The 12,500-nt window shown below is 40.1% G+C and overlaps 1 protein-coding gene and 1 pseudogene across 3 annotated transcripts in view; one reads left to right on the forward strand and one right to left on the reverse strand.

Annotated features, from left to right (window-relative positions):
- The window catches only part of LOC138028750 (arylsulfatase B-like), a 12,972-nt gene extending 9,290 nt beyond the window's left edge, over window positions 1-3,682 (reverse strand). For 2 of the 3 annotated variants that reach the window (XR_011127717.1, XM_068876353.1), the window contains exons 1-5: window positions 3,288-3,681; window positions 3,093-3,179; window positions 2,357-2,568; window positions 1,838-2,049; window positions 1,199-1,419 (exon numbers count right to left, since the gene is read on the reverse strand). Coding sequence is in view for 2 of the 3 variants with exons in the window: in XM_068876353.1 (XP_068732454.1) it covers window positions 1,199-1,419; window positions 1,838-2,049; window positions 2,357-2,568; window positions 3,093-3,179; window positions 3,288-3,594 (1,039 nt within the window). In the remaining variant the exon portion in view is untranslated. Of the gene's footprint in view, window positions 1-1,198; window positions 1,420-1,837; window positions 2,050-2,356; window positions 2,569-3,092; window positions 3,180-3,287 lie in introns of all 3 variants that reach the window. The other variant, XM_068876352.1, reaches the window with a different exon arrangement.
- A 4,748-nt stretch (window positions 3,683-8,430) lies between these two features.
- LOC138028754 (arylsulfatase B-like) overlaps window positions 8,431-12,500 on the forward strand; it is a 4,913-nt pseudogene continuing 843 nt past the window's right edge.

The raw sequence follows: 12,500 nt of genomic DNA on the forward strand, positions 1-12,500 counted from the left end.
GAGATCATCAATCTACTTGGGTCTAGGCTATCTGCCACTTGTTTCGCTTATGGGGGAATTTTCTATAAGCAGATTCAAGGATGCTCCATGGGTTCTCCAGTATCCCCTACTTTTTTTCAAAGGGAGGTATTGACTACTTTCGCACAACCATCAGGGGCCGGTTGCTCGAAACCTGGTTAGCGCTAAAAGTTGGTTAGAGCGGTTTTCAAATGAGTGTCGAAAGTTATTAGCGAATTACTTTGATTTTGCATCTACTTCGCTCAGTGATTGGTTCAAAGTTTTCAGGCCACTTTTTCAACCAATCAGAAGTGAAGCCAAAACCAATTGTGGCTCGCGCGTGCACATTTTCCCGCCTTTTGTGTCGGCTACGTGTAATTACTTCGAGTTTTGATTGGTTTACTGTATTGTCTCCGTCCTTTTTGATTGGTGAAAGTAATTACTATGGTTTTGGTTTTACGACACTCATTTGAAAACCGCTCTAAGAGGTATCAAAACCTGTAGGTTTCCATGGTAGTTAACACTGGTTAGCGCTAACCATGCTTCGAGCTACTCGGGCCAGAGATCTTGTTTAGGTACGTGGGTGTTATCTTTATTCAAGTTGCACGAATATGACATATAGGGATTCACAGAGAGTTTAAACACTAGACACCCTCATGTCTAGTTTACCATGGAAAAGGAAAACAAGGAAAGAGTAATAATTTTGGATACGTGTGTTTTCATCACGAAAGATATATCTAAGATCACGGAGTTCCCGGTGTTGCGGTCTGGTATGAATTCTGACGCCCACAACTTAATTAGTGTTGTAACACTATTTGTTGCTACACTCATTCAATATCGAGTTTACGAGAAGGTCACTAGCTGCAATAAATCTAACCAATACCGATCGATATTTGAGTTTCCCTTCCAATCAGCAATATAAATCATGTGACAGAACGTCCCATGCATTGACTTGATAGAGATTCCGTGATGGAATCGAAAGCTCTTATCCTTAGAAACTGACAGGATTCAGTAACTTGTTTCTTTCTAATATCAGTTTAACTGCTTTATCGGAGATTGCTGTGAGTGAATCCAGTGATTCAAATGGGCAAGTTCCCTTTTCATAGCTTCAATTTGAGTTGAGGAAAGACTACAGAAAAAAATCTGATAATAATTACATACTGCTTAAATATCACAAACTTGAGATCTTAGCTTACGTTACCTGCGAGGTTGATGAGCGTGGGGTACCAGTCTGTAGAATGAAGAAGTTCCTTGACTTTTACGCCCTTTCTTCCGAGCATTGTTCCATGGACGAAAGCCACACCTCTTACCCCTCCTTCCCAAAGAGTCTTTTTCTGCCCACGCAACGGCCAATTGTAACCACCCGACTCGGGGAGTCCACCATTATCAGTAGTGAAAATGAACAAAGTGTTTTGCCAGAGTCTAGGGCAAAAAAATACGTTAAAAAAATCGACAATAATGATGAACAACGCAAAGACAGGCCCCTGGTAATCAATTTTGCTTATTCTCATAAGACTTAAAGGAACAAGGTGAAAACAATTATACCTTCTGCGATCTTAAATCCAAAAAATTAAAAATTCCCGACCACCGATATAGTCCCCTTTTTCCTTTACTGCTTCGGTCAAGTCTCCCAGTTTCACGATCGCCTTGATTGTTACTTTTTAAATACCGTATCTGTGTTTGCAATTTCAGAACTGAAAGACAGCGCCCGGCTTCGAAGTCTTATTCTTCTCGATTATGTGGAAGGGAAAGTCAAGGAACTCATTGGAATTCCACTAATAACCTATTCAATATGCTACTGAGAGGTCAATGGATTTAAGTGAGTAAATAACGTTAATACCCTGCTTTCTTTAGATTGCTTGTCACATTACCAATGGCTTCATCCACAATGTCCAACATGGCGGCATAAGTCCTCCTCTGCTTATCATCAATAAAACTGTATTTGTCGATATACTTTTGCGGCGCTTGAACCGGAAAGTGAACGTTTTGGAATGGTAAATACAGAAAAAGAGGCTTTGACCGGTCGTGTTCCTCGATGATTATCTCTGCTCGCTACATGAAAAAAAGACACAAACCTGTATTAATGATAATGTAAGCTTCAGTTGTTTTTTGGGGAAACAGTAAGTTTTGCTTTGACGTTTGCTGGTTGCGTTAACTCTGCGTTATTACGAAATGCGACCTTTTCTCTTTCGTTCTTCTGGGGAGAGAAACGACCGCCGGAAATGCGTCTGGGTTCGGTCGAAGGCTACAATCGTCTCCACTAAGGTGAAATTGTGTCCTGGACCTCACTTTAGCAGTGTCGATATGAATTGAAAACAAAACATAAATAAAAATTCACTTTAATCCCGATGTTTCTTACCTCGGTGAAGAGGTTGGCCGAGTATGTCCCGTTCATGTCCATCACGGGGGAGGTGTTGTTTCGAAGATCCAGGATCCCCAGCCGCTCATGAGTGTAATGATCTCCGCATCCCGTGTAAAACCCGTAATGTGAGTCGAACCCTCTAAAAGTGGGTGTGTAGGCCCATTCAAAGAACCCAAGATGCCATTTGCCAACAATGTGAGTTGTATATCCTGCAAATAAAACCACGCTAAGAGTATTTTTCTCAGCCTGCACACAGGCTCTCCGTCATTCGACGCACAGAGAGCCATTCGACGCACAGAAAGCCTGTGTGCAGGCTACATGTTCCTATTTCTGCCTGGCGGTTTGCTTCTAGTCCTCTCGGATACCGACGATAAACTGCATAGTCTCCGTCTCACAACACATCATAACCCGGCTGCAACGTCTCTAGTGAAGTCCTCTGTCCTTTGTTATATATTATGGTTGGACAGAGCTAAATGCTCGGAGACAGTAGTTATCATTAAATTTTCAATTTCCGCGGATGATTCGTTTGTAGCATTATGATCACTTCTCTCGATCTCAGTCGTCATTATTTCATGATATACGGTGTGACCTAAATGGAAACTGATTGCGCCGGTAGTTTTGTAAAATTGAGATCTATTGGTCACGGAATACTCAAACTCGGCCACACGCGCCTCCTAGAGTATTTGCCCTTTCACATCTAACGCGCTTTCATGGAGTAATAGTGCAATCTCACCAGCCTCTTTCAGTGTCTGTGCCAACGTTTTGAAGTTAAGCGGCATCCCGTAAGGTTCTGGAGGTTCTATCACAAAGTGCTGCAAGCCTAACCAATGAACAAAATCCAATTAAACATTTACATGTATTTCAATATTTATTTCTTCGAATCACAGGGACTCTTAAGTTTGATCTTTACCACCAACGAAAGCTTTACCTGTGTGTATGGGATATCTTCCAGTCATTAGGGTACTTCGTGTTGGCGTACAAAGCGGCTGCACATAGTAATTCTCCAGGATAACTCCTTCAGCAGCCAGTCTATTTATGTTAGGAGTACGGATGACTGATCCTTGAAATCCCACATCACTCCATCCAAGATCATCGATTACAGTCAGCACGATGTGTGGAGGATTAGAGCTAGCAGTTTTGCACAGCAAAGATACTGCGAGAAAATACTGGGTAAAGATGATTAAAAACATCTCCCGAGCGTTCAACCTTTCTCTGAAAAGGTCACGATATTTCATGTGGATGTCATGTGATACATTAAGCAAAAACAGGATTGTCACTGGTGCCAGTGATCCCTGTGCGAGCGATGTGATCGTTACAGCCAAATTTTGTCAGGAGGCGAGAGAATCGGACTCATCACTGGGTTGCCAGTATGGCACACCCAGTCGGAATCTGCGTTTCATTTCGTCGTTTTTTCCGTGTCGATAAAAGTCTTGCCTGTGACTTCCCTGCTAAGTGGTGTCTTTGTGCATAGAGCCTTCTGCGCGTATTTTCTTAGGATCGAGAGGGTAGTGGGAAATGCGTAGATTTCTCTGGTGGACACAGTAGAACGATTAACTTAGCATGCAATGGCGTCGAAAGTCATGTAACGCGAATGGCGTTTTAGTGGATCCTTGAACAAAATATACCCTTATGGAGCTCAATAATGGAAAGTGTTGGATAAACTAGGCAGGCGGCGAAAATCAAACACCTGGAATCTTAAAAGCGCCGAGCAATGGACTTCGACAACAATCTGTCGCCCGTCGAGCCGAAATCAAAGTGAGTTGTATTTCTAAAATTTTACCAAGTGTGCTGTTATGTAGAACACTGAAACCAAATGGAAAATTCTCTGGTAACTTATGGGTTCAACAATGACAGAGAACGAATCCCTCTGGGGGGGAGGGGTCAGAGGTGTCGGCTTCGTTCACGGCAAAATGCTTCAGAGGACTGGAATGAAGTGCAAAGAACTCATTCACGTGATTGATTGGTACCCAACCATTCTATATTTGGCAGGTAAAACTATGGGTTTTGACAACAATTTTGAAAACTGGCGCTTTCGGTTACCGGATAATCGGGCAGGCTTTGAAAATTCTATTATTTCAGCTGAGGTTTTTCGAGTTTTTTTGCCTGTTTTCCCAGGTTAACAGGAAAGAGGTCAAAAACCTTGCAGCAATAAGTCTTCTCGTTCTTTACAAAGAGCAGATTTTGTCTTTTCGTTTGCCGTTTTCTGCAAATCCAAATTGAATATCTGTTACTAGCTCAAAAAGAACTTGCCCCTTTTCTAAAACAGAAAAAGTTTTTTACTCAATTTACTTAACAGTCTGTCGAAACGAGTTCCATCCATTATTTTAGCTATTCAATGAAAAACCGTATAAGTGACCAATGACAATAAGAGAGCAAAGACTGCTTTCAGTAAGAGTGAAAACAAAGTGAGTCTTGCGCTATCTTATTTATTCCATCCATTCTACCTGTTGTCGGTGCATAGTTGTCAAAGCTAAATACTTTGACAAAGTGAACAGCTTATTTAATTACTTTGTTTTCTTGTTGTCAAAGGTATAAAGGAGATCGACTCTACGAAATGTACGACAAGATGATTTCAATGTATGGCACGTCATATCTGAAGGTCGAGTTTCCCCTAGAAAAGAAACTTTACTAAACATTGATCGATATCATCCCTCGAGTGGTTCCAATTTTTATAACGCAGCTGCAATTCGTGTTGGTGACATGAAGCTGTTGATGGACGTACGCAATCACACATGGTACAAACCACCGGAATTGTATCTTAGGACTAGTGGAATAACGATAAAGGTATTTGTTTCATCAATTTAGTAAATTTTTGTATCATGACCTTCTGCCCTCCGTGATTTACGCACGTTTCGCCTAAAAATCCACAATTCAGTTGCCGTCCGGGAAACACCCCATCTGTCAATCCTGGACATCGCCGGGTCCGACGTTGTTAGCATAGTCTAAAACGCGGAATATCTGAGTACGAGTGAGTCGGATACCTCGCTCATGTTTCTCGCTTCTGTCTGTCTTCCTTTGAACCAAGAGAAACCTGTGAACTACGCCATCTTGTTTAGTCGACTCAAGAGCATTTTTTAGTGGTACTTCTTTACTTAGTGACCAAAGGCTTTTCTTTCGTTACAGCCAAAGTCGTGAGCGTTCATAACTGCGATGATAAACGCGTACTTTATTCCGCAGTCGATAAACGGATGATAAACGTGCTTTATTCCGCAGTCGAACCCCGCTTTACGGACACCCGCATAATACGGACATCCCGTTTTTTGTGGAAATTTTTCTTTGTCCCTTGGGAAAGGCCATACATTCTTTCAAAATTGAAAATTGGACACTGTATTAATGAGCGACTTAACTATGATTTTTTTGCGTTTTAGCTACCGAATAAATGGCTACTTTGTTCGTTAACAAACGTACAGTTTTTTGATGTTAATGTATTATATCTTTTGATATTTTGCTCCAATAAAATGTGTACAGTAAATTATTGTATTTTGGACTCAATTATGTATAAAATAAACTAGAGAAATCATTCTGAGATTATTATGATTGATAGCATCAAAGACAATAATAATAGACCATTTTACAGTTGTTTGCTCAGTGACCTAGCCTATGAATGGCTTCGAGGCTGCCGGTGACCTTGTCTTGATACAGACCTCACTGCTTTTATCATGTAAATTGCGTTGTTTTAATGCTAATTAGTCTTAATTGACATGAGAAAATGTAATTTGTGATTGCACCGTATTATCATAAATTACTATTTTGTCGGTTCGTATCAGAGGTCTGGGGAGGGTCTTAGTGCGAAGCGAGTTATGGGATTTGAGTTTGCAATTCGCGGTCATTAGGAAGGTGAGGCATTCTACGGTCAATCTTCACCGTGTTAGGTTGCTTTTCTTTTTTACTTCTGTTTATTGATGCTTATAGTTTAGGCACTAGCATGCCCTAAAACCCCAAGGGTTGCACCACTGCCCTGGTCGGGGGTACACGTTCCCCGTGTTTTTTCCACCTGCTGGTTTTTTTGGGGGTTTTCGTGTCCGGCTTTAGTGCTTCTGTTCGTTCGTTTATATATAATACTTGATATTTGTACATTTCTGCATATATGTTGAATAAACGGCACGGTGGCTTGGCTGGCCCACGCGCCCATATATGAACATTGTTGTGTTGGTTGTACCGGTTGAGTAGTGGAGGCAAAATAGCACAAAGGTTTGTATCAAAACAGGGTCACCGGCGGCCTCGCTTCCATTCTTAGGCCAGATAACTTAGCTGCAACTGTAAAATGTTTAATTTATGAATGTGAACAGTAATTTTTAGTGTTTAGGGTTGAATTCTAACCCTAAACGTTTGCCTGCCGTATTCAGACTTTTCGCTTTATATCAGTAGCTAAGAGACAGAACCGTCGCCCCCATGCAGGAAGCAAACAGGCCCACGTTGTTCGAAGCTTAATTGGCACCCAGCAGTAAATACTATGAGAACCTAAAAATTTTGATACTAATTGATTAGCGCTTACTATACGTCGAGCAACTCGGTTCCTTCGCCCAAATACCACAGCTTTTGGGGAAACTTGGCAGCTGATGATAACAGTGAGCGCTACTATCTCCTATACTCATGAACTTTGATAAGTAATGGGCTCCTGTAATACGTATACGTTATCGCAATTCACATTGACATTTTGGATTTTGAAGAATAATACTATCACGAAGACGCTAAAAACTAATTTCATTACCGTTTTATTTTAAAACAGAAACAAATTGAAAGAATAAAAGCTGCTCTTTATAACATTACTGCTGACCCAGAGGAGCGCGTGGATCTTAGCGAGAAGCTCCCCGATGAGGTGGAAAAATTGCGAAGCAGAATACCGGTAATACAGTATTATGAAGAAGGTTTCGTCTCTCCCTTAAAGAAACCCGCTGACCCAAAGGCACAACAAATGGCTACAAAGAATGGTTATTGGAGTCCATGGAGAGGTCAAGGCTTGTGAAAAGTGGAAGAGAAAGTTTTATTTTACTATATAAAGTAAAACCTGATGAAAAGATATTTTGTTTTATTAAGAAGCAATAAATGGACGTCCGTGTCTTTGTCTCGTTTCCTGAAATTTCATTGCTAGCGGGTGCGCGTTTTACACAGTTTGGAAAATGTATAGTTTTCGAACTACCTTTTCTCACTCTCATCTCAACCCACCCGTTATAATCGAAAGGCGGCGAAGGAGACATATCGGAAGCATCATGAGAAACCATACTTTGGAATTATGAAATGATTTTTCAAAAATTCAAAACACCCAGAACTGTTAACTAACTCACAATTCTGAGGAACCTTTTCAAACTTGATTTGTGGTTTCTGAAATTTAAAAATCGAATTAAATTAGGCCAAATTGTATAAATACCCGGCCACTCCAAACACTTCAAATAATTGCGGTTACGTTGCTTCGCAGCTACACTGTTCCGTGCAACTGTGGCCACGCGGCTCAGTACATGCCGGGCTAAGTTCAAACAATGGCAAAAAGCACCAGAGTATACCTTCTTGTTAAAGCGTCAAAAAGGGTGAGGCATCCCATAGAGATGATCGTCACCGATCCGAAAAAGTACAAGACACGTAGCCGCATAGCCACCAACCCAAGTAGCCGCGTAACCGTACAGCCACAGTTTACGCGTTTTCATGGCAACAGAGTACCCACTTTTTCACCCACTCACGTAGCCACTAAGTAGCCTGAAGTGAGACTCAGGAAGCGTTGGTTCGAGTGGCTGGGTATTCTGCGATTAGTCCTCGAATTTCGAATTTCCCTTTCTGAAAGAAAGTTGCGATTTCCAAATTCAAACTGTCTCTTTGGGAAATGCGAATAACACTTCTCGAAAGTGAAAACCTATCAGGCGAAATTCGAATTGGTGTTTAGTTATTGAATTTTATTAAATCTATCACCTTTAAGAATATTTAGGTTTCTAGAAATGGTTGGATATTAAAGGGATAGTGTTAAATAATTTGTACGACCACATTAGTTTCGTGATTTTTCTCAAGGTGTCATTTTGTTTTTTTAATTAATACCTTAGTCATATGTGTATGTGTTAAGGTATTCTATGACAGATTGCATAATGACCTTAAAATCATGAGATAAGAGGTCAGAATCTGACGTTCCCAAAAATGCATCCAGCGTTCTTGGCAATTTTCACCGTACATTTCGCATTGGTTGCGTGCATCCCTGTCAACATTTTGTTGGTGGTCATTGATGATTTTGGCTGGAGTGATGTCGGCTTCCATGGTTCGAAAATTGAAACATCTAACATGGATAAACTTGCATCTGAAGGAGTTATCTTGGACAATTATTATGTGCAACCGATTTGTTCACCCACAAGAAGTGCTCTCCTATCTGGCAGATATCCAATACACACAGGTGTGTTTATTTGATTTGTTTTTATGTGTAAGGCAATCGTCAGATGAGGTTTCGTACGAAAAAAGGATTTTGCAAATCGAGAAGGTTGTTATCAAACGAGGGGATGACCTTTTATTAAATCTGATGATTTCATCAATCTACGAACACTGATTTTAATAGTTCTTTGATTATTCATTTAAATAGCCTTTAAGAGCATCTAAAATCCACCTTCAATGATGTCGGGGATGATCCAAATTTTCTCAGTTATTAGACTGGGCAAAGGGCTGCAAGTGGACCTAGTCTGAAATGTCATCCATCTTCTGGCCTATAAACCCGCCGAGGGAATCTCTCTCGGCCGTCACGCCCCTTCTCGGCGGGTTTGGGCCAGAAGACGGATGACATTTCATACTGCAAGTGTACCTTTCCTTCTCCTGCATTGGGCGGCGGTTGGACTCAAAGTTTTACGCCAGGTGTCCTCATAAGAGTAAAGACTTTCATTTGTACAATTATTGTAGTCAAGTAAGTAAAACACCTCACCTTTCTCTACTACTGGCACTTTGGGTTTGTTTCATTTTCATTCCATTCTGTGGGAATGATGAATCGACTATATAATTTCTTTTCACCAGGCTTACAACATGGAGTAATACGACCTGAAGAACCATATGGACTGCCGCTTAACTTTACTATTTTACCTCAAAAGCTGAAGGAAGCAGGTAAATTGTGCTACATTGTTTATCGAATCAATAACACCCTCCCTGCAATTTACTGGGCATCGTTTCTTAACTTCATCGAAAAAAAATTGCGGTGCCGCGCTGTGATCTGATCATCCTAAGAAGCGTTTTAATATGAACAGAAAGGGTAATTATATGGCAAGGTTTCATAAATAGAATGGTTAGGGTTAGGGCCTTCGTTCTCAGAGAATCTTTGCAACATTAATAGGCCTGCAACGTGAAGTGAAGCGGATTCTGAGAACGTTCATGCTCTTTAGCATTAACTTTATTTCCTTTTGTTTTCTCTTGATTTTGTCTTATAGTCACAAAAATGTCTTTAAAAGAAAAGGAAAATTGTTCACATGCTGCCATGTTACGTCAAAAAGCGCAATCGACAACTACGATCTTTGCACGTCATTGACGACCAAATTTAGTTAAAACAACTCCGTGCCCATCATTTTCTAATTTGTTGTATTTTTCGGCACTAGAACTTCCCATATTCTGTAAATGGTTGCCGGTCACCTCTGCGTATCAAAAGAAGATATAATGAAAGAGGATTCAAGTTAGCACTTTATGGATCAGAACCACCAAATCGTAATTTCAATTTTATTTATAGTTATATGAAAATCGCTTTTTTTTTAACCGTGTAGGGTATTCAACACACATGGTTGGAAAGTGGCACCTTGGATTTTTCGAATGGCCCTACACACCCACATAACGTGGATTTGATTCATTTCACAGTTTTTACACGGGGGCCGAAGATCATTTCACACATTATAGAATAGGTATCATTGATCTGCATGATAACAAAGACCCTGTTAAAAATATGGGAGGAGTTTATTCTGCGAGGCTTTTTGCTAAGGTATTGTGAAAATTCGGTCGTATCAAATATATTAGGTAATACGTAGCATAATGAAAAAGAATTAGAGCGAAAAATAGTATTTGAAAGGATATGGATGGTTTTACTTGCGCAACCAAAGAAAAAAGATTCTAAAAAGACATAAAAACAAGCACAAGCCACAAACAATCAAAAACTGAAGTTGAAAGAATATATTTTGATTCATCATTAATATTGTATGCCATATTACTTTAAAATTTAAAGTTGAATGCACCACTTACTGTCACTTTTTTTTGACAGCAAGCACAGGACGTCATTCTATCCCATAATGCTTCAAAACCACTGTTTTTGTACCTGCCATTTCAAAATGTGCACGGTCCAACACAAGCTCCTCAAGAATACCTGGACAAATATCAATTTATTGAAAACCTTACAAGACGAAAGTATGCTGCTATGGTTGATATTGTGGATGAAGCAATAGGGAATGTTACTAAAGCAATGAAGCAGGCAGGGTGAGTACCGGTAGGTGGAAACAGTAAAACTTTCATGTGACCACTCCCTAGGAAGGTCATCGATAGTTTGGTTGCGTCGGAGATGTCTTTTATACAAAATATGAACTTCCTTGGTAAATGGCTTGTCAAGTAAGCTCGTGATTTAGCAGCTTTACTCTCTGCTGAGGTTCATAGCCCTCACTTATCATTACAGGTGACCCTTTCCCTTATCACAAGATTTAATGTCGAAAAGCCATAACTTTGTCAGACGTTCTCTGAAATGTATTAAACCACGTTTGTTCCTTTTCCTAATTTAAACTCTGAGCTCCATGTGGTTGCTTTGCTTTTTTGTAAGTATAGGCTCATGATAAACACCGTTTATTTCTTTTAGTCTATGGGACAACACTCTCCTAATAGTCTCTACAGATAATGGTGGCATCCCTGAACAAGGTGGCTATAACTGGCCACTCCGTGGTCACAAGGCTAGTCTCTGGGAGGGAGGGGTTAGAGGTGTTGGCTTTGTTCATGGAAAAATGCTGCAAAAGACTGGGATCATGTGCAAAGAGCTTTTACATGTAACTGACTGGTATCCAACTCTCCTCTACTTAGCAGGTAACTGTCACTTTGACCTTCCCTGAGACTTTAAAAACACTCAAATCTATAGTTTAGGAGCAAAGAAAATTCAGACTCAATAACCAAGTTTCGTTTGGTTGTAAATCAAAACTGTCCTTTGAAGACCGTAACCTATAAAAAATCTGCTGTTGTGGGAAGCTTACCCTTGCTTTGCCTTTTTTGAACTTTGGAATTTTGCGAGACTAGACCTGCGTGACCTCGGATGCGCATTTTTGCAATACTGGTTTGTCTTGGCGAGGATGATTATATAAAATAAAATATAAAATAAAGCTTGCATGCTTTTCTGGTGGATTCTGATAAGGTACGATATAAAGGACAGTCGCGCTTGCCGAATTTGTGGATTTGCTTACACCTTTATTAGGTATTAAGGAGGATACGTCTTTTCCCCCGTTGGATGGTGTCAACATGTGGCACAGCATATCAGAAGGTGTACCGTCACCCAGAGAAGAGATCCTTCACAATATCGATGACCCGGGTGAGGGAATTGCGATTCGGGTTGGCGACATGAAGTTAATGATAAATGTAAACAACCTGACGTGGTACAAACCACCAGAATTATCCCAAGGATTTGCAGGTCAAATTGATGAGGTAAATATTTATTTATTGTTGTACTTGCTTATCGGTGATGATTTATTTAGTCATTTGCCAGATTATGCTCTGAGATAAAAACTTAAGCACGCTAGCCCGCTATGGTGAATGGAACGTATTACTGGTTTCTGGGTTCAGAAATATAACGTTAAGCCAAAGGATACTCGTGTAAACTATATGGCGATAGGTTTTTTTGGTTTTCGGGTGAAACGGGCCTTAAATTATTTTTCACGGCATTAAGTTATGTCGAAACGATTCCTTTAAAAAATGGGAAGAAAACATTAAATGAATTTGAGCAGAATTAACTTGAAGGGTTATTAATCTATAGCAAAGTATGCCTAGTTTTTCAGTTTGAAAAAAAAAAGTACCTAAATTTTTAAAAATGTAATCCCTTTCCATCATCGCAATCCGAAACAACAGAATTCGAAGGTAGTAAATAGTCTCAGCGAAGGAACAGCTAAGGAACAGTCCTAATTTACAAGACTAGAATAGAATAGACCACACTAGACTATACCGGACTAGATTAGAATAA

Source organism: Montipora capricornis, chromosome 13, assembly GCF_036669925.1.
Source record: "Montipora capricornis isolate CH-2021 chromosome 13, ASM3666992v2, whole genome shotgun sequence".
Lineage (NCBI taxonomy): Eukaryota > Metazoa > Cnidaria > Anthozoa > Scleractinia > Acroporidae > Montipora > Montipora capricornis.